At 40.3% G+C, this 22,341-nt stretch overlaps 1 protein-coding gene across 4 annotated transcripts in view; it reads left to right on the top strand.

Annotated features, from left to right (window-relative positions):
• The window catches only part of NOL4 (nucleolar protein 4), a 216,107-nt gene that overhangs the window by 180,417 nt on the left and 13,349 nt on the right, over positions 1 to 22,341 (top strand). For 2 of the 4 annotated variants that reach the window (XM_020790950.3, XM_020790949.3), the window contains exons 7-8: positions 2,281 to 2,460; positions 3,183 to 3,374. In XM_020790950.3, the coding sequence (XP_020646609.3) occupies positions 2,281 to 2,460; positions 3,183 to 3,374 (372 nt within the window). The remainder of the gene's footprint in view (positions 1 to 2,280; positions 2,461 to 3,182; positions 3,375 to 22,341) is intronic. The other 2 variants (XM_020790952.3, XM_020790951.3) reach the window with 1 other exon arrangement.

Here is a 22,341-nt window from a genome sequence, read left to right as displayed (position 1 = left end):
TTTCTCTGAAAATAGCAGACTAAATGCACACAACAGAAAGTGATTTCTATATGAAAACATTTTCCTGCTCAATACAAAATTGTGACTACATGGGTTGGATCCAAAGTAGATATGGGGATGAATATAAAAACAGATCGACTTTTTTTTGATGAAAATAGCCTATTCATTAAATGTTCATCCTTTCATATACATGGGTTCTAGAGACCCCCACAAATACGAAGGGATGAATATTTACCCATTTTTATTTGTCCTTCGTATTACAAAAACAACACCATCTTGCCTACCAGTCGGCGGCAGATAGACATCCACCCAACCTCACAGCCAACCCCCCTTCCTTTCCCTACCTTAACCCCACCCACCCACCGACACCCTCTCCCTATTAAAAAAAGAAAAAAGAAAAACACCATTCTGCCTACTGGCCACTGATCATCTGATCTGTGGCAGATAGGCAGCCACCTCCCCACAGCCAGTTACCCCAACAGCCTACCCCCAACACCCCTTTCTCTCCCTACATTAGACCCCACCCCACCTTTACCTTAATTGCTGCTGCCAAGGTCTCCGTCTGGCCTCCCAGCCACGGCATGTAAAAAGGGAGACTGGCTGCCCTTTGCAAAGATGGTAGCTGCAGCTTCATTTAGGGTAGGGAAGCCACAGCCACCATCTTTGCAAAGGGCAGCCACTCTCCTTTTTTACATGCTGTGGCTGGGAGGCCAGAAGGAGACCTGAGCAGCAGCAATTAACATGAGGGGGTGTAGGGAGAGGAAGGGTAGGTTGTTGGAGTGGCTGGCTGTGAGGGGGGGTGGCAGCCTATCGTCCGCTGATCAGTTAATCAGCAGCCGGTAAGCAGAATTGTGGTTTGGGGGTTTTTTAATAGGAAGGGGGTGTTGGTGGGGGGTGGGGGCTAAGGTAGGGAAAGGAAGGGGGTGGGGTAGGCTGTGAGGTTGGGTGGTTGTGGGGTGTGTGTGGCTATCTATCCCTGCTGATCAGCTGATCAGCGGCAGGTAAGCAGAATGGTGTGGGGGGGTTGTAATAGGAAGGGGTGCGGCGGGGTGTTATTTTTTAATAACTTCCTCATGAATTGATGAATAACTTTGTTATTTGTCACTTAATGGGGTCAACTTTTGATGACTCACAAAACAGGACAACTCACTAAAATGGTGAGTTGTCCCCATTTCTAATCCAAAGAACTATGAGTAGAAATAGCTTTTGACACTTGCAAGAGTTCATTCAGTATAGAAACAAAGTCTGTACTATGACAGTTGACTTACCTTGTATTGCACATGAGTTTATGTGAGCACTTCCACAGATCAAGATTTTATTTTGTATTTATTTTTAACTTTTTGTATGCAGTGCTCTACTCTGAGTTGTCATGCAGCCCTTCTATGAGCAGAAGACATCTTCAGTTTATAGAAGGATGCCTCAGCATCTAACGGAATGGAAAGAGCCGTCTACAAAATCATGGCATGGCTCAGATAAGGGGTATCCGTGACAATATATAGCTACAATTCTTGCAGAGAGGGGGGTCAAACCTGCATGTATTGTCACATTTTCTTACAATGTTTTGTCACTTAATTTTTTAAAAAGTGTTTGTTCAACATGACAGATATTGTACTATCCAGAAAATGGAATGATCATAGTTCTAAACTTTATAGTCATCTGAGGAAACTTACAGTTGAGAAGAGGCAAGTTTTAATTATACCAGGCAAGGCAGCTAATGTGTGAGAAAAGGAAAGTTTGATTTAAACAATAAGATGTTTCTTACATTTTTTTCCAAAAACGACAATTCGCTTCCTACACCTGAACATGAAACTGTGTATATCATGCCACTTATAAAGAATACAGACTTATGTAGAATATGAATTTGTGAATATGCTGGAGATAAATAAGAACAAATGATTATAAGAACAGAAGAACTCCTAGATAACTTTTTTAAAAAAAAAATGCCCTAAAGCTGGGCTTTTATTCCTTGGTAAAGCTGGAATACTAAACCAGTTCTTGCAGGATCAAATCCATATTCTGTGCACTAAATTGCATAAACTGTTTTCTTTGTCTCTTCCCCTGTAAATGTTATGCCTAAATCAAACATTTATAAATTTATCATATGAATAAATTCTCCATTTGTCACCTGATTTGATCAAAAGCTGTCTTGGATTTCCTGAATACCACTTCAACTCACTTAATCCAATGAGACTGGATTTTTTTTTTTTCTAATCGCATAGCTTTGTTAAGGTGCAGAAGATGTTCAGGCTTGTTTTACAAAATGGCTTCTTTCCTTCCTAGTCACCTGCCCATAGCTATTCAAGCTACGATTCTGGCAAGAATGAAAGTGTGGACAGAGGTGCAGAAGATCTCTCCCTAAACCGAGGAGAGGAAGATGAGGATGACCATGATGAGCATGAAGATGCTGAGAAGGCTAATGAATCAGATGGAGTAGAAGCTGAGCGTCTAAAAGCTTTTAATGTGAGTTTGATGGTTTTATTGTGCACTTCTAATTTTTTTCTTCCTTTGGGATTTTTGTTTATGGGTAAAGGTGCTAATAAAAGAGGTACCTTAATTTTATTTTTGGAAGGGGTAATGTTCCCCTCCCCTTCCATAAGCATGTTGAAGCACATGATTCAGACAGACACTAGGCTCACCAGTTTTAGGCATTTTAAGGCACTGTTACTGTAAGAGCAATTTCAGATGTGTGTTTTGTGTACGCATATGCATGTCTGCTTGGTGAATAGAGCAGTGGGGAGGGGCCTGTGGATACTCTCTGAAGAGTACTCCAGTGGTTAGTGATTTTCTGTTGTTTCCAAAGTTTATGTAATTTTTGCATGACAACACACCAAAAATTGTTCATTAGCAAAGGAAGGGAAGAGACAGGGTTCGTAAAAACAATGTAGTAATCATAATACACTGTTAATTTGAAATGTAATCTGGTACCTGCCTATCTTTAGAATCTGTGTTTTATTTCCCTCACAATTTCTGTACACTACAGTCTAATCTTTTCTTTGTCTTTTTTTTCGATCCTAAAATAAAATCCTTGTTTGCTTAGCATTTCTAGCTTTCCATAACAAAACACTTCACTGTGTAAAACAACAACAACAAAAGTCTTCCTGTCTGTAACTGAGACAGGAAGCGTAGAAAGAGAATAGAGCAGCCCTCCAAATCCTTCTCCTCTGTCTCCCTCTTGCCAACAGATGTTTGTCAGGCTGTTTGTAGATGAAAACTTGGACCGAATGGTCCCAATCTCTAAGCAGCCCAAAGAAAAGATCCAGGCTATCATTGACTCATGCAGGCGACAATTCCCTGAATACCAAGAGCGTGCCAGAAAACGTATACGTACTTACCTCAAGTCCTGCAGGCGGATGAAAAGGAGTGGTTTTGAGATGGTGAGTTTTGATCTAAAACCCAGCCCTAGTTTCCATCAAAAACCCCATATGTAAATCCATGACACTATTTTGTTTTCATCTTAGTGTCTCCTTTTATTTGTATTTTTGGTAATGTCAGGTCAGAGGTTATTCTCCCTCCTTTCATATTACCTGAATGCCCCCATTCCTTTGATCAGTACATTTGAAATGCCTCTGAAAATATAGCTCATAGACATAAAATTAAGAGCATCACAAAGTATAAAGAAACTGACATAGGAAGAAGGATTTATTATCTTGTCATCATCCTGGCACCTATAAAGAAGGCTTGCTAGTTTGAATCTAGAAATACACATATGTAGCAGTGGGCTGTTTACATGTATCTGCATATATAACCCCACCTAAATACTGACACCCTTTGGGATGGAATGAGACCCAGTCTAGTTCCTATCTTTCCCAAACATGTGATCTGCACAGTCAGAGCTGACACATCTATTTATCTGATTTGAGCTGTGCCTGTGTTTCCTGATGTAGTAGTGGGAAACATGAATCAGCCATTGGTGTTAAGTGGTTCCATGCAGGAATCTACTCACATCATGGAATGGGCCAATAAGTTGTTGCCCCATTTCCAGAACAGTCATCACCTTTATCTACTTGGTGGAATTCTGTATTGTCTGTAGAAACTGAAAAGCTGCTGGAGAATTTTACTAACATTCATGTAGTACTCGTATGTTAGCCACAATTATTTGTGGCCAACAAACATTCAACATGAAAACAGTAGTGTCAAAGTTTACATTTCATTGTCGTTTCAACACTTAAATCAGATTTTTAGGTACCATTTTTTAAATTGGGAGCATTGTCAACCTTGCTTATTTCACTGAGAAAGTGAGAATGGAAATAAATTTAATTGAGTTTGAGCTGTTGTATTGCATCCATCTTCTCATGTAACTGACTGAATACAAATTCAGTTTTGAAAATACCACACGCAACTGAGCCCATTACAGTAAAATAGAAGAATTATTTTATAGGCAATGATCATTGTCAGCATTTCCATAAAAAGAATCCCCAAACACCCACACCCTTCCCTTCATAATTTCCAAGCATCATCTATTTTTAAATGTCATTGAAAGAGATACATCAAATTCTGATGTTTATAAGTATAACAACTTATCTTTCTGTCTGTCTTTTTCTTTCCTCTCTATCTTTCTCTTTTCTTCTATTTATTTCAGAACTTTAGGTGTCTGTACTTAAAACAAATGAGCTCATTGCTAAAACCACTAGTTTAGATTAAGGGGGAAATGCAGAAACCTGTATTTGTGTTGTTATACGCATTTTGTATAGTTGTACTGCTTAACAAAAAGTCAAGGTTGTGTATGTCCAACAGAAATCTAGATCAATAGTCAAGAAAAGCAATGAAAATGTATTTGTACAGCTCACTTCAAAAATCTGAGGTTATAAAGCATGTCAGATGATGTAAAGATTTGAAATCAATGACAGACAATATATACTGGAATTTATTCAAATTTAGTTTGTCTAAAGTTATTTATACTGTAAGTGTACAAGTCTTTGATTAACTCACCTTGGGTAACTATTCTATAGCTAGATTTACTGCACTTTATTTTCATTAATGAGTAAATGCAAACATGCATAGTCTCAAATGGATGGTATGATTTTAATAATTTTAAGCAGCTCTGGATAGTAGATATACTTTCCAAGGGTGGATTAGCAGCAGTATTGTCTGGGAATAGCTGGCACCACTGAGGCCAAGCTATCAGAAACTTCTCAAATGGAAAAACAGAGACAATAAGAAATATGCAGTCCTCCAAGTTTTATCACAGCACACCTACTATCATTCCTTAACATTGATCATGATGGCTGGGGCTGGTAGGAGTTGTAATCCAGCAAATTAGAGCACTTCAGGTTCCCCACATCTGGATTAAAGGAAAAATGAATAACAGGGGAACTTGTGTTCTTGACCAGGTGGGTACCTTGGCCTCTGACTTTGTGTGTAACAGTATGCTGTAACACTTCTTTTCTTAGATAGATGTTTCTTTTTTCTGACACTCTTGACACTGGTTTCACATTGACTGTCACATGATTTCACACAAAAATTGTCATTACTTGCACAAAATTATCTGTTTGGGGGCAAATCGGATGAATTGCATGAAATGCCTCAAATAAGAGACTTATTTTTCTATTTGAAGCATTGGATGGTTTGTTTGTGTCTATTTTAACAATCAGCTGCTTCTTACATACTTGATTTGAAGACATACATTGCTTCTCAAAGGGAAAAGATGCTAGAGACATGTTGTGCAAATTATAGAGAGACTTTTTTCTCACTCTAGAGGAGAAACAAGGAATTTTTAAAATTCCTCACTGACAGCCTAAACTGACAGAACATGGAATTTAGCAAATATTCTTTCCATCCTTATTCAGTATATTAGCCATTAAACTAAACCAGTTTATTTGGTAACAATGAATATTTGATCAGTTGTATGTACAAATGCTACTGATCATTTGGTAGTGAAAATTATAAGAGGTGTGCAACTTCTATGCAGGTTGTACAATCACATGAAGACCCAGTATGCATTGCTTTTTCCTCTATTATTTCTCTTTGGGTCCTTCACATTTGCAGCAATGTGAGTGCAACAGTGAGGGGAGTCGGATTAAGAGGGCTATTAACATGCTACTTTCCTATTACAGAGTATGCAACACTCAGGGATTAAAAGTATGAAATGAAATGATAATGTATCCTGGTGATAGTTAGGTTTAATTGATGAGGGGGTTTTTCCCCCCTGGGGGAGACCAGCAGCCTGATGTTGAGCTTCTGTCATGTTGAAGAGAGGTAACCACTCTGGAAATCAAACCATATTAGGAACAGTGGAGGGAAGTGGGAAGGTTTCACCAGGAAAAGAAAAGATTTAGAGAGGATATGACAGCCATCTTACAATATGTAAAGGGCTTTCAGATAGAAAGTGGCACTCATTTCTGCTCCTCCAGAAGGCATGTTTCAAAGAAACACATTCAAATGATAAGAAAGGAGATTTCAACTGAACATTTGAATAATTTTCTCACAGTAAGAGTTGTTCAACAGTGAAAATGGCTGCTTTAGACAGTGGGGACCATTATTCATTGGTGTTTTTGAAAGAGACGTTGGAAGGCCATTTGTCAGGGACAATTTTATTTGTGGTTTTCATGCACTGGAGCTTGGACTGGACTGCTGGGAACACTTCCAACTCTGCAGTTCTATGATTATGTGAAGGTAGGAAACATTGCACAGATAGGCAAATCAAACATTCTGAAATCCAGTTAAATTCCATGAAGATTAAGAATATGTTCAAAGCTTTCTTGTTTAAGTAAGTTGTACTCTATAGTCTTATTTAAAGTTTGCTCCTAATATGTACCTTGTAATGTAAGATTCCTATGAGGTTTTTGCAGAATGCATTATCCTAACTACAGTGGGGTCTTGACTTGAGAACTTAATCCGTATTGGAAGGCGGTTCTCAAGTCAAAAAGTTCTCAGGTCAAATCTGCATTTCCCATAGGAATGCATTGAGAACCATTTGATCTGTATCTGCTCTTTTCCGTCCATAGAAACTAATGGGAAGCTGCTATTCCGCCTTCGACCACTAGAGGGGGATATTTTGTTTCTTTTTTTTCTTAGGTCAAGAAAGGTTCAGGGAAGGCAGGGAAAATACAGTCCAGGCAGTACAGTACCAGGCAGTCCGAAGACTGTCTCCCAATCCACTCTCTAAATGCTGGGAGGAGTGAGGAAGCAGACAGGCACCCTTTTCACTGGCCAACAGTTAACTAAAAGTTCAAATTTTGCACTTTCCCTGCCTCCCACGTGGTTTTTTCAGTTCTTAACTCAAATCTAAGTATGTAAGTCAAGTCAATATTTTCCTATGAGAGTGGTTCTTAAGTCAAAATGTTCTTAACTCGAGCCGTTCTTAAGTCAAGACCCCACTGTATAATCCATTTAGGAAATATGAGCATGAAACATAACTATGACAATTAATTAGACTTTTGATTCCTCTAGCGCAGTATAGTGTATTTCTACTGGTAGTAGCTTTGCAGAGTATCTAGAGATTGCGTATTGCTTGCTAAGCATGGCTTCTACCACAGGACTTCAGTTTTTTTCTTGAGATCAAGCCTGGGTATGTTTACCAGGGCTTGAGACCAACTTTCTGCCTCTCACCAAACAACGAAAAGTGATCTCTCAATTTTTTTTTAATTATCAGATGAGGCATGTACAAAGCTAAAACTTTCATTTCATTTTCTTTCAGAGGCATCCCAATCATTATAGTTTTGTTTGCACCCTGGCTGCATGTGCTTGACATGAAAGGACCTGTATCTTTCATGCATAAGGCACACTGAGTGGGATTCTGCCCATTTTATAATGGCTTTGCCATGTTTGCCTTCATGTTCATAGTCCCAAATATTGCTATAGAAGTTGAAATCTCCAATACAAACTGAGCATTTTGGTTTACCATATTAGATAGCTTCTGAATAGGCCGGTTAGAAGGACAAAGGACTGGGGGTGAGGGATAATCCCACTTCTGCAGTCCTCCACCCATTGTCATGGGTCATTAACAGTGGTCTTTCTGGTGTGTGTGGCCCTAATCCTCCTGAGGATGGATCAAAGGGCAGCATGATAAATTGGAGACAGATTGCATCTAAGGCCTCCACCCCTTGGATGCTTCCTCAAAGTGGTAAAAACACTGCTTCCTCATCATCTTAGTCACCATCATGATCTTTGACATTGCTAGCATTGTCATCTCTGAAGATCATGGGAGCCCACAGAAAACAGTTCTGGAGGCTGCATGCAATCCACAGGCTGCACTTTGCCCATTTTGCTTAAGAGAGGCTAGATGAATCAATTACAAACGGTCACTGTCAACAAGAACAATGAAGACTAACAGATAATTCTAAACCAATATAATTTGAATATGTATTTGATGTGTCCCTTCTAAAGCATTTGGTTTCTGGGACAAAGCATATGTGTAGGCATCCTTCAGTCTTGAGAGACTATGGTAACGTGTTCTGAATAGAGATCTTGGAATAGCGTCTAGTGTAGCTGAGAAGGCCAATTCGAGAGTGACAATCCCTTCCACACTGAAGACAAATACAATCTGTCCCCTATCCAGCTCCCTGATTTTGCTGGTTTTGGGACTGCGTCTTTGCCTTGGCCTGCTGGACAAGTGTCTCTTCAAATTGGGAGAGGCCATGCTGTACTGCCTGCCTCCAGGATGAATGCTCAGATGTCAAGGTTTCCCATCTGTTGAGGTCCATTCCTAAGGCCTTCAGGTCCTGCTTGCAAATATTCTTATATCACAGCTGTGGTCTTCCTCTGGGGTGCTTTCCCTGCACTAATTTTCCATACAGGAGATCTTTTGGAATCTGACTGTCAGCCATTCTCACGACATGCCCGAGCCAATGTAGATGTCGCTGTTTCAGTAGTGTATACATTTTTGTACATGCAATCCAAGCTTTGTACATACGATACATGCTTTTTATGCAAAGCATATGTATTCAAATTATTTTCACTACTGTTAGAATTTATGAATCCCCCCCTTCCACCTCTAGATTCGTGCAATCCAATTACCTGACAGCAAGTTCCATTCTGCTTAGTCGGCTTAGTTCTCAGTATAGGTGTATAGTATTACCATTCATTACCGTATTTTTTTCATGTATAAGATGATACTTTTGTCTAAAATCTTTAAATTAAAAGTTGAGGGTCATCTTATACATGGAAGTAAGTAGGGGAGAAGAGATCAAAGTGCTTTGACCCCTGCTTTCCCCCTCCACTTTCTTGCAAAGAAATTGCTTTCCCTCTCCATCTTCTCTGCCAAAAAGTGGAGGGGGAAAGTACTTTCCACTTTCAAATATTCAAGGCTCATGAACTGGATGCTCTTAGCAGAGAATGAAACCGCAAATATATGCCATGCCATCAACTTAGTGGCATTCACTAACATTTGTGAACATGGTGAGGCTGCACTTAGAGTGCTGTGTCCATTTCTGGTCACCACAATATAAAAAAGATGCTGAGGCACTGGAAGGGGTGCAGAGAAGAGCAACAGAGATGATAATGGGACTTGAGGCTAAATCCTATGAAGAACAACTAAAAGAACTAGGTACTGTATGTTTAGCTTAACGAAGAGAAGACTGAGGCGAGACATGGTAGCAGTCTTCCAATATCTGAAGGGTTTCTACAGGGAAGAGGGCATTGATTTATTCTCCATTGCACCTGAGGGTAGGACAAGAACCAATGGGAGGAAACTCATCAGAGGGAGATCCAACCTGGAAAAAGGAGGAATTTCATGACGCTGAGAACCATTAAGTAGTGGAACAGCTTGCCTCCTGATGTGGTGGGTGCCTCTTCGCTGGAGGTTTTCAAGAAAAGATTGGACAGCCATCTGTCTGGGATGGTATGAAGTCCAGGATGGTATGAGGTCTCCTGACTTGGGCAGGGGGTTGGATTAAAAGACCTCAAAGGTCCCTTCCAACTCTATGATGATTCTATGATTCTATGACATATTTAAGCTATATAACTCTTTATGAAGGGACGTGGTGGCGCTGTGGGCTAATTCGCAGAAGCCTGTGCTGCAGGGTCAGAAGACCAAGCAGTCGTAAGATCAAATCCACTCGACGGAGTGAGCGCCCATCGCTTGTCCCAGCTCCCGCCAACCTAGCGGTTCGAAAGCATGCAAATGCAAGTAGATAAATAGGGACCACCTCAGTGGGAAGGTAACAGCGTTCCGTGTCTAAGTTGCACTGGCCATGTGACCACGGAAGATTGTCTTTGGACAAACGCTGGCTCTATGGCTTGGAAATGGGGGTGAGCACTGCCCCCTAGAGTCGAACACGACTGGACAAAAATTGTCAAGGGGAACCTTTACCTTTACCTAACTCTTTATGACTCCCCCAACTGCACAGATAGGCCTAGTCTGTATGTATCCCTGCACAAAAGGATTATGTACTCCCAGTTTAGTGAATGGCATAGGTCAGAAATACAACTTGTCAATATAGTCCTTTCCAAATAGGTGGCTAAATAGGTGGTGGGGATTGTCAAGAGATTGTGAAAATGAAGGATCATGGTTTCTGCTACTCTTCTGGAAAACCAGGCCTTGTAGTTTATGTCTAGGACAAGCTTACTGAGAAATGGAGATGTTCACTGGTAATTAGAAGGCAGCAACTACCTACACCTTATCTCTGTCAGAAAGAAAACATCAAGGCCAGACTGAGCTCACTCCTCGGTACTGGGTTAATTAGGAGAATGGTTTCAGCTGAAGGGAGGGGAGTGGGAAAGAAGTCATTATCTTCTTCATGAAAGTCTGGAAAAGCTTGACTCCCAATTGGCAGGTCTTCTGGAAGATTCTGGAAAGTGAAATTTTGTTATAAAAGCGGGGAGAGACATTATTTAGCTTAGTCTAGATATCTCTTTGCTCATCTGTTATTTCTGTGCTCATCTGCTACTTTGCTTCACAACTTGTATTCCATTTATGCTCTGAGGCTATGCTGAAGTTATGCCAGGATGTAAGTATTAGTTGGAAATTAAAGATTTGTGGGAATGGCTGTCTTTGTTGTTTAGTCATTTAGTCGTGTCTGACTCTTTGTGACGCTGTGGACCAGAGCACGCCAGGCCCTTCTGCCTTCCACTGACTCCCGGAATTGTGTCAAATTCATGTTTGTAGCTTCAATAACACTGTCCAACCATCTCATCCTCTGTTGTCCCCTTCTCCTCTTGGCTTCACGTTTTCCCAACATCAGGGTCTTTCCAGGGAGTCTTCTCTTCTCATGAGATGGCCAAAGTATTGGAGTATCAGCTTCAGGATCTGTCCTTCCAGTGAGCACTCCGGATTGAATTCCTTCAAAATGGATAGGTTTGTTCTCCTTGCAGTCCAGAGGACTCTCAAGAGTCTCCTTCAGCACCACAGTGGCTGTCTAGTAGTAATAATTAGGATGAGGGGAAACAGACTGAGGCTGATACTGGGCAAGATGGAAATCCTGCAGTTGGGAGCCCCTATTGTTTGTGGTCTGGGTGCTTCCCTTTCTTTTGGGAGAACCACTCTTTCCATGAAAGATGAGATGCGCAGCCATGGCATACTTTTGTACCCAGCACTATCAATAGAATCCCAGGTAGTGTCTGTGGTCTGATCCGCCTACTTCCACCTAAAGCAGATTGCCTAGTTGTGTCCCTACCTTGACATTGGGTCCCTCACCACGCTGGTCCATGCACTGGTAGTCTTGAGATTAGATTACTGCCATGCCCTCTATGTGGGGCTGCCCTCGGGGCTGCTATGGAGACTTCAACGGGTCCAGAACTAGGCGGCCAGACTACTCAGTGGGGTTAGAAAATACCAACATATTTTCCCCATCTCAGATGCTTACACTGGTTATCAGTTTGCTTCCATTCCAGCTTCAAAGTGATGATACTAACCTATAAGGCCCTAAATGGTTTGGGACCTCAATATCTAGCCAAGCGCCTCCTTCCTGTTAGGTCTACCCATCCAGTAAAATTGTCTGAGACAGGGCAGCTGAGAGTCCTTACCCCGAAAGACATCCAGAAAATGACCATCAGAAATCAGGCCTTCTCAGTGTTAGCTCCACAATTGTGGAATAGCCTCCCATTCGAAGTCCACCTGGACCCTCCATTGGGCACCTTTTAAAAACTACTAAAAACCTGGTTATTTAGACAGGCCTTCCCAGATCAACTAACATCCTGATGCAATAGTGCTTCCAAAAATGTAACATGTAATCTACCATCATGCATTTGATGCTATTTCATTTTATTTTATTATGTTTCTTGTATTTTATGGTGTTTTTGTTTTCCGCTTTTATAAGTTATGATTGTTGTTTTTGTGATTATGCTATTGTTACTGTTTAGTTGTAAACCACCAGAGTGGCCTTGGCTGCCAGACGGGCGATAGATAGATAGATAGATAGATAGATAGATAGATAGATAGATAGATAGATAGATAGATAGATAGATAGATAGATAGATAGATAGATAGATAGATAGATAGATAGATAGATAGATAGATAGATAGATAGATAGATAGATAGATAGATAGATAAATGAAAGTACAGAACAATAGCACAAGGACAACAGGTATGTCCTCCAGATACATTTATTCACAGTATTATTACAACTAGAATGTAAGTATTAGCACAAGTTAGCTAGCTTTCTTATTTTCTTGTAGCATTGCTCTGGAATTGTTTTTGCCTCAATTGCTTATTTTGCTCCACAAGCCTTTTGACTGAAACTGTTTCGAAGTTATGTTCTTTTTTATTTTTCAGCACCTTTAATAAAATGTACTTTTCCTCAGCTGTTCGGTTCTTTTGGATTAAGAGGATTAGTGGTACAAAACCCAGGCTTGTCTTGACCATCTAACAGGAACCTGAGTGGTTTCTGGATATTTTTGGCATTCCTGCCTTGCAGGGTTGGCACAAGAGTCCAAGACCTTGTGGATTTTAGTAACTCTCTGGAAACTCTGCTTAGTAAGAGTGGACTAAAGTATTGGCAGAGTAGCAAACAAAAGTTGTCCATCAGTACATTTGACTTCCCTGGATTTTACCCACACCAGGACAATCAGGACAGTGCAGCTGAGTGGTTGGTGTGGGCCTCGCTGACTCAGGGTTACCTTGATAGGGATGTGCATCCTCCTCCTGTCCTTGCCACTAGAAAGACTATGGGTTCAACATAAAGGTATACAGAGGAGCATGTAAGCATATTTGGCTAAATGCATTTAATGGAATTGCCATGATCAGAAATATTAATAAAGCAGGGCTCCCAATAGAAGCTCTGCAAGTGTGTTCTGCCAAACACACTTTGAGGTCCTTCTGTAGGATCCACAGGGTGAATGTACGAAGATCTTAATGATTCCTGTTAAGGAACATTGTAGTACATACTCTTGTCCCATCACCCATTTTGCCCTCTCCACAGTTTCAGGTATGACACCTAAATAGGCCACGTGTGCTTTCAATGTCAGAGAAGCTAAAGATGCAGGTCTGTAAAAGGAAAGAATTATCATCACTAGAAGTGAAAGGAGAGGAGAATAAAGGGCTTTCTTGTGATGCTGATCTGCTTTCAAAAGTATGATTGTGTTAATAATTGAGCTGCAGATATTTTTGTGTTGTATTTCATTCAGCCAGCTGGCTGGATAGCTTGGTGTGTTAGGTATCTGGCTGGGATTTTGATTCCCCACTGTGCCTCCCAGGAGAAAACCCAGCTTTGATAGCCCTAGGCAGGTTGTGCAGTCCCAAGGCACATCCAGAAGAAGGAAATGGTAAACCACTTCTATGTATTCTCTATGTAGAAAACCCTGGAAAGGGTCACCATGAGTCAGTATTGACTTGCATACAATTATTATTATTATATTATTCTTCAGCTAAACTTAACATGCTTAAATAGCATGTTAAGTTTAGGATATAGTGTAGATCACAGTGCCTGTTGCACAATAATGTGTCTTTGAACCAGTTTAATAGAAGTGCTCATTTGACAAGAACCGGGGGGGGGAGATTGGACATCAACATATATGACTACCCAAGGTTCTAACTACACCTCATTTAATTTAATCAGATCACAAGAAATAGGTAGCTTTTGGCTAACCTTGTGAAGATTCAGTTAACTTTATTGGATACCTTCACCATACAACAATCTGTGTTCATTACCTTTTGGTGATGGCTCTTTGCCAAACCCATCTTCACACTTCCCTGTCTTTGCAAACCACCAACTTCGTCTGAACATCTGCCTTGTGAGAATATCATATCAACATATTTTGAAATCCAAAAGTACAAATGTCAAGATAATTGCCTTTCATATTATACAGCTCTTGCCCTGTCAAAATATGTATGGTTCTACTTTTGCAAGCAGTCCTACTCCTTTCGGTGAGGCAGGAGTAAACTGGGTCAGAATCTGACATTTTATGTACAGCACGACAGCAGGAAAGAAAGTACTAATTGGCTGAAATGTGTTTGTCGCCTCTTTTATTTCTATAATTACAACTTTTGAATAGATTATCATCTCTGGCAATTATTGTTGCTACATGGTAAGGCAGTAAGTATATAATTAGTCTAAGCCTGGTGGCAAATGATACTGCCTTATTTTTGTCTGCTATCAGCAGCTGACTTTGTTAAGATTATTAGAATATTGTAAGGAAAATAGACTGTATCTACTAAGTGAATTAATTAACTAAAATCTTCTTTAACTGAAAATGAAAGTTCTTGTATTTTCTAAATTATTTGTTTAGTAAGGCTTCTTTCAAAAACGTTGTTATCAGCTGTTGTTTCCCCAACCCCTGCCCATGTTTATGTAACACTTCTAGGAGTTTCATTTCTATCATTCCCGCACAGAAGGAATTTCACAAAAATCAATTTATGTCAAAATGTAATAATGCAGACATTGAAATGAAAAATCCTTTCGTATATGTATATTTACTGAGGATATGAGAAAAATTAGATTAGAACATTATCAGTGTCGCCAACAGAGTGCAGTACTGTTCTTCAGTTTGTAATGCAGAATGTTGCTCAAACATGTGCATTCTGCTAGTTTCAATTGCTTGCCATATAGTTAAAAGAGAATGTTTCAAAAACATGCCACTATTCTCAAGATTCCGTTTTCAATCCTAATTTTCTAACAAGATGTTGGTGAGTAGATTCAGTTCTGTCTGAGAAATTCTGATTTCATTGACTGAATAATTTTATTAGGCATCTGTAGTTGTACTTAAGGTACGTAAACTGGAAGAACCATGGTGTGTACTCCATAGTTAGAATGGCTGAATTATAGGGAAGGGTTTTTCCTTAGAAGACGTTTTAAGGTTGAGGTGTGACAGTTTAGATTCCAAATATACTTGTGAGAGGAGAGTTGGGTCTGTTAGAACAGAAACACATTTACATTTAGAACTGAGAGTCTATATGAGGCTTGCTGATGATGTTATGTATTTGTGCTATAGGTTTGACATATACCATTTGTATAATAATTTCTTTTGATAAGCAGCACCTGAGCCAATAATTAACCTCTGTGTAATTATTTTGTAGTGATTCACATTCATTTCTATCCACACACATCTGTTTGGTTTGTGGGTGTAAGAAATGTGATGTTGATCTTTCTGCTGTTTGAGCACTCTTACAAACATTAATTGCACATATACTGCACTTCATGTGGAACTACTTCTCAGTGGTTTAGCTTCAACTAAGCATACTTCAGAATCTCAGCCTCACTGCCTTGACAACAGTATTGATCTTTTGTTAAATTTCTGAAACAGTATGCAATTTACATTTACATAATTTTGCATGAATGCCGCTGGCTTCAATTCTTGAATGACATACTGTAGATTTTGGTTATACCTGTTGGCTTCATTTTAGTTTTCTGATTTTCGGATTATGATTGCTGTTTTTTAACTGCTTGGTGAGGGTAGTATGAAACAATGTGATTCAAAGGGGTTCAGGACATACTGTAAGTTACAATGTGGCAATAAGGATTTCTGCATTTCCAGTTGAGTCTTACTTGGAAGGAAGGTCATATACCTACTTTAATTAACCCCCAGTAACAGATTCAGCAAAGAAAGATCCAGTAGGGACCTGCAGGAGCCAACTCAAGGAACATCCCTCTTTGACTGAAATATTCTCATCCTTTTATTGCTTGGATGCTAGCACTTTTTACAAATAATATTTATTTATTTATTTATTTATTTATTTATTTACAATATTTTTTAGCTGCACCATTGCCAGTGGCTTCTGGGCGACGTACAACATTAAAACCTAAAAACATTAAAAACATTTTAAGAAACAGTATAAAATAACATATATTAAAATATTTCTTAAAACAATTAAAACATTAAAATTAATTAATTAAAATGCTGGGTGAACAGAAAGGTCTTTGCCTGGCGCCGAAAGGCCAAGAGTGTCGGAGCCAGGCGGATCTCTCTAGGGAGGGTGTTCCAAAGTTGGGGGGCAACAACCGAGAAGGCCCTATTCCGACATGCCATCCCCTTCACCTCTTTCATGGATGGCACCTTCAGAAGGGCCTCCTGGCCTGATCTTAGAGGACGGGCAGGCACATATGGAAAAAGGCGGTCCTTTAGGTAACCAGGTCCTAAGCCGTTTAGGGCTTTATATGTCAAAGTAAGCACTTTGAATTGGGCTCGAGCAGCAACCGGCAGCCAGTGTAAATTTTTCAGAACCGGCGTGATATGAGTCCGTGCGGCGGCACCACTTACCAGCCGCGCAGCCCGGTTCTGTGCCAGTTGCAGTCGTCGGACCGTCTTCAAAGGCTGCCCCACGTATAGCGCATTGCAGTAATCCAGTCTGGTTGTTACCAGTGCATGAGTGACTGCTGCCAGGCTCCGCTCATCCAGGTAAGGGCGAAGTTGATATATTCTCCGCAGCTGTAAGAAGGCACCCCTGGACACCGAGTCCACCTGGGCTTCCAAGGTCAGACTGGGGTCAAGGAGCACCCCCAAGCTGCGGACCCTATCTTTTAGGGGGAGTGTGATCCCGTCTAAGGTAGGGAGATGGCCCTTTAACCTATCTGGCGGGGCACCTACCAGCAGCACTTCAGACTTGTCTGGATTGAGCCTCAGTTTATTGACCCTCATCCAGACCATTATCGAGTCCAGGCACGAGTTCAGAACGGTGACTGCCACACCTGGATTGGTAGAAAATGAGAGGTAGAGCTGGGTGTCATCAGCATATTGCTGACTCCTCAGCCCAAACCTCCTAACGACCTCCCCCAGCGGTTTCATGTAGATATTGAACAGCATGGGGGACAGTATAGAGCCCTGAGGAACCCCATGTCGCAACCGCCATGGGTCAGAGCTACTGTCCCCCAGCACCACCTTCTGGACTCGATCAGCCAGGTAGGAACGGAACCATTGTAAAACAGTGCCTCCAATTCCCATCCCAGCCAGTCTGTCCAGAAGGACACCATGGTCGATGGTGTCGAAAGCCGCTGAGAGGTCCAGGAGAATCAACAGGGATGCATTACCCCTGTCTTTCTCCCGGCAAAGGTCGTCATACAGGGCGACCAAGGCAGTTTTCGTCCCATAACCTGGCCTGAAACCCGATTGAAATGGATCTAGATAATCCGTTTCATCCAGGAGAGCCTGGAGCTGCTCAGCCACCACACGTTCCAACACCTTGCCCAGAAAAGGGAGGTTTGCTATTGGACGATAGTTGTTCACTAGAGCTGGATCTAGATTAGGTTTTTTTAGGAGTGGGCGAATCACTGCCTCCTTTAATGGGGCAGGAACCACTCCCTCTCTTAACGAGGAGTTGATGACCTCCAGGATCCAGGTGCAAACTCCCCTGGCAGATTTCTTTATTAGCCATGATGGGCAAGGGTCGAGTTGTGTAGTGGTGGCACGAACCGATCCAAGCACCCTGTCCACATCCTCAGGTCGCAACAACTGAAACTCATCCAATAAATTATGACATAAGTCCGGAGCACTGGACACAACCATGGGCTCTGCATCAACAGTGGAGTCCAAATCTTTGCGAATCTGAGCAATTTTTCCCTCAAAGTGTGTAACAAATTCGTTACAGTGAGCCACTGAGGAGTCCAGGACCTCCACCGAGCCATTAGGTTGAAGAAGGTCCCGGACCACTCGAAATAGCTCTGCTGGACGACACACCGAGGAAGCGATACGGCTGGAGAAATACTGGTGTTTCGCCAGCCGTATTGCCACAGAGTAGGCCCGATAATGGGCTCTAAGCCGTGTTTGGTCATAGTCGCAGCGATATTTCCTCCATCTGCGCTCAAGCCGTCTCCCCAACCGTTTCATGGCCAAAAGCTCCTCTGTGTACCATGGAGCCTTATAGGCTCTGCGGGCAGGGAGAGGGCGCCTAGGTGCGATCGTGTCAACCGCCCGGGCCATCTCCTTGTACCACAAGGCGACCTGGGCTTCGACAGGAGCGCCGACCATATCAGCTGGAAACTCCCCTAGAGCATTCAGGAATCCTTCAGGATCCATAAGTCTCCGGGGGCGGATCATTTTAATTGATCCCCCACCCCTGCAGAGGGTAGTAGTGGCTGAGAGTCTAAATTTTACCAGGAAATGGTCCGACCATGACAACGGAATCAAAGATAAATCAAGAAATAGGATGGCATGTATACCTTGTTAAGAAGCAAATGGATTGTTAGTTTTCAAACAATGTTAACTGATGGCATTATCAACAACATTGGAGTATAAGGCCAGTGATCTTTCATCTAAATTTAAACTTAGTTAACACAGTGAGAGTTGTCCCCATCTTGGATCACAGGCTACCTAAATATAATGTAATAGTGTTACAAAAATAAGAAGTTAAAATGCAACAAAATCATGAATAGGCATGACAGCTACATTTTCTATGGTAATGTCATGGTCTCAGGCACTGCATTCCTACAAATCAAGCTATCATTATAAGAACATAACATAAGATGAGCCCTGCTGGATCATGCCAAGGGTCCATATAGTCCAGCTTCCTGTATCTCACAGTGGCCCCACTAAATGCCTCTGTCTCCTGATAACCCTCCCCTGCATCTGGCATTTTTAAGTACCTTCCTTCTAAGCCTGGAGATTATACATCCCCATCATGGCTTGTGGTCTGTGATGGACTTTTCCTCTAGTCCCCCTTCAAATACATCTACCTCATCCTGTGACAAGGAGTTCCACAGACTAACAACACACTGGGTAAAGAAATATTTTCTTTTTGTGGTTTCAGTCTCCCAACACTCCATTTGAGTGGATGTCTCCTGGTTCTGGTATTGTGTGAGAGGGAAAACAGCTTCCCTGTATCCACTTTATTCATCCCCTGCATAATTTTATAAAAGCTTGAAGTGACCAGCAGGAATCTGGGACTTGCCTTTTGGACAGACCAGTTTGCATTACCACAGCAGCATAATCCACAGAACCTCTTTCCACACTGAGGGAGGTAATGGACCAAAGGGCAAGACTACAGGGCTGCCTAATTTAACCATATTTTACTTTCTTAAAGCTCTTCTGACTGCCAGTCCCCTGTAGCTTCCAAAACAGAAAAATAAAATTATCCAAATAATTTAGTCCTCTCTATTTTGTTCTTGTCTTCATGTGGATAAGATAAAAACAGCAGTCCATAGGTTTTTGTATTTGTATAACATTTTCAACAAAAGCAGTCAAACTGGCAGTTTTCTCCTAGGTCATACTGTCCACTCAGACAGTGTTCTTTCTTTTGCTATCTTCTTCCAAATGGATTAAATACTTTCACTAAGGAAGTTTTGAGGTATTTTCTGAACCCATCAGAATTTCAATGTATTGAGGGCTGGCAGTAAGAGTAGGACCATAGGTGGATCAAGAGCAGGACTAAATTTATGTTTCCTGTATTCCCTGAACCTGCTGATAAATCTACTGCCTCTTCTAAATAGGTCAACTTACTGAGTGTACATCTGTTCTGCTTCTCAGCATCATGATTCACCAGAAAATGGTACAGAGCTCCCCCATCCCGCTCTGTACATTATATTAACAAAATAGCATTTCACTAGCAAAATGCAATAGATTTGGTACAGTACAATATATGAAAGCCATTTCTGCCTATTAAGAAAAACCAACTATAAATTGGACCGAATTATAGCAAGCAGCTGAAATTTGGAGATATTGTTTATACCTCTTGATGTGATAACGAAATAGGTTTACTTGTATATGATTCTGCAACAAAAGGTTCTAAAGGACTAAAATGTCCCATTTAAATGGAGAAGAATTGAGATGTTTTTAAGAATGTCCAATGAATAGAATGTACACAAAAAATGTTGCAGCTTAATTTCTAAATAAAATGGCAGTGCATTGAAATAGGAATGCCTGCTTTTTAAATAAAAACAGTTCGGAGCATAAACCAGATGTTAAATATTTTAAATCCCCACTGATTTCAGGGGGAAGTTAATGAATTATTAGATTAAATGGAACTCAGAATACTGGATTTTATTCCACTTGTGATATTTTTCATCTGTGCAAATCTTTGACCGTAGGCATTGGTAATTCTCAGAATTGCAACAATTACAAATGTGGTCTTTTCATTTTAAAAATTATCAGAATTGATGCATTATGTTTAATTATAAAAGTACCATTTTCCAATCAAGATCCCCAGCAGATGATATAAAAATTATTCAAATCAGGGATGTGAAAACATTTTAGTATCAATTTTGTTGCCTTTTTCTGAATCCCATCTACATTTTCTACCTAGGTTGCAACACATACATTGGGGTGGGAGGCTGCATGGAACTTCAGCCCTAATGTGTACATTTAGTTATATATTGATTATACACTGATTTATAGATCTTTTGTCATATATTTTAAATTATGCACATTTTACAAGTTCACATTTTAAAATGTGCATATTGTTTTGTGCACACTTTATATTCTAACATATTCCATAAACTTCATAAAATGTGCAAATTCTTGAGTTAAAGGGCTTTTCTTCTTTAGCAAGTCTCAAGAGGTTTGAAAATATTTCTTTAATTAAGACTGTTCAGTGCAGCAAGTGAATGGAATGGATCACTATCAGTTGAATAGTATGTGACTCAGTTCTTTTAGGGGCCTGGTCGGTCCACCTGCTCTTGTTCCTAGATTTGATACACTATCCTAGGCTCTACTTTAGTTCAGGGATTTAAATAATCAATAAAGTTGTGGCTCAAGTTTGAACCCATCTTCTCTGTCCTGCCTCTTTTTTTTTTTACTGTGCGCAGGAGGGGGGGATGTGTATTCCTTGCACTAAATATTTGACCAGATGCCCTGAGTCACATGTAGTATCACTGGACAAAAGTGAATTTTATTCAGTAAAATGGAATATAATTTCATGCATAATAAAAATAGTGTTCACTGAATATGCTGATTTTGTATGCATGCGAGAGCAAGCAAATAATTTGGACGTAAAACAAGTGAACCTCAGTAAAAATAGTTATACATATTAGCACAAATTTTGGAAGTGTTCAAAGTGCTCCATGTACAATGGCTGAAGTCCCCTTTATCATCAGATAACCTAAAGTGCCATTCGTTATTTAAAAAGACTCTGTAGCCTTTATATATCATTCTTAAAGAATAAAACCACATCTATTCCAGTGTAACCCTTGGTCAACAAAGTGTGCTAGTTGAGCTAATAGTAAAATGATAATAAAGATGATAATAGTTAATGCATATTTTAAAATTTTTAAATTCTTTTGAAAATTAAAGGATATTATATACCTGTGGATGACTCTATATCTAATAATCTGTAAAGACCTAACAAATGAAAATTTGGAAAACATTAAAAAATAGAAGTTGTTCCATAATTTAGAGAGTTTATTAGCATACTAGCCAGAGATAAATAAAGGGGTCTAAACCTCAGGTAAAATGAAGATAAATTCTGATAAAATATATGCAGGCACAAACAAACTATTTAGACTCAAAACAAGTGCATTTCAGTAATAATAGTAGTAAACGTCAGCATAGATTTTGTAAGTGTTCAAAGTACTTCTTATGCAATGGCTGAAATCCACTTAGTCTTCAGATAATGTAAAATTACACCTTTGCAAACGTACCTGGTGTTGCGCCAAGTTAACAAGAATTGTGCAGGTCATTTGCACAGTCACACAGTTCCTGTTGCAACTCTTGCACAGTCTCATGAATAGTAGTTCTGTAATGCTGCCAGTTTCAGATTCAGTTATTCAGCTTTGCTTTGCACGTGCAGTTACACAACAGGATTTCAGCCATTATATAGCTCTTATCTTACAAGACTGCAAGGAATGTCATTGTTATTGTCACTTATATATTGCAGATGGAAGAAATGCACATCAAAGTGGCTTTTCTGGAGCCAATTAATGAGTATGTGGTAGACATGAGAGTCAAACCAAAGACTTCCTGATAATTCAGTCTCTTAGCCACTATACTACACCAGTTCTTCTATATTGTAATTGTCTTTTCAAAATGCAGACTTAAAAGTATGCATACGCCTTTGCATAATCATATGAAAGGGGAGGACATGTATTTGTGGAGAAGCTGCAAAT

Source organism: Pogona vitticeps, chromosome 4 (genome assembly GCF_051106095.1).
Source record: "Pogona vitticeps strain Pit_001003342236 chromosome 4, PviZW2.1, whole genome shotgun sequence".
NCBI lineage: Eukaryota > Metazoa > Chordata > Lepidosauria > Squamata > Agamidae > Pogona > Pogona vitticeps.
The sequence above is the reverse complement of the archived record's forward strand: the minus strand, read 5'-3'. Positions and strand labels throughout refer to the sequence as shown.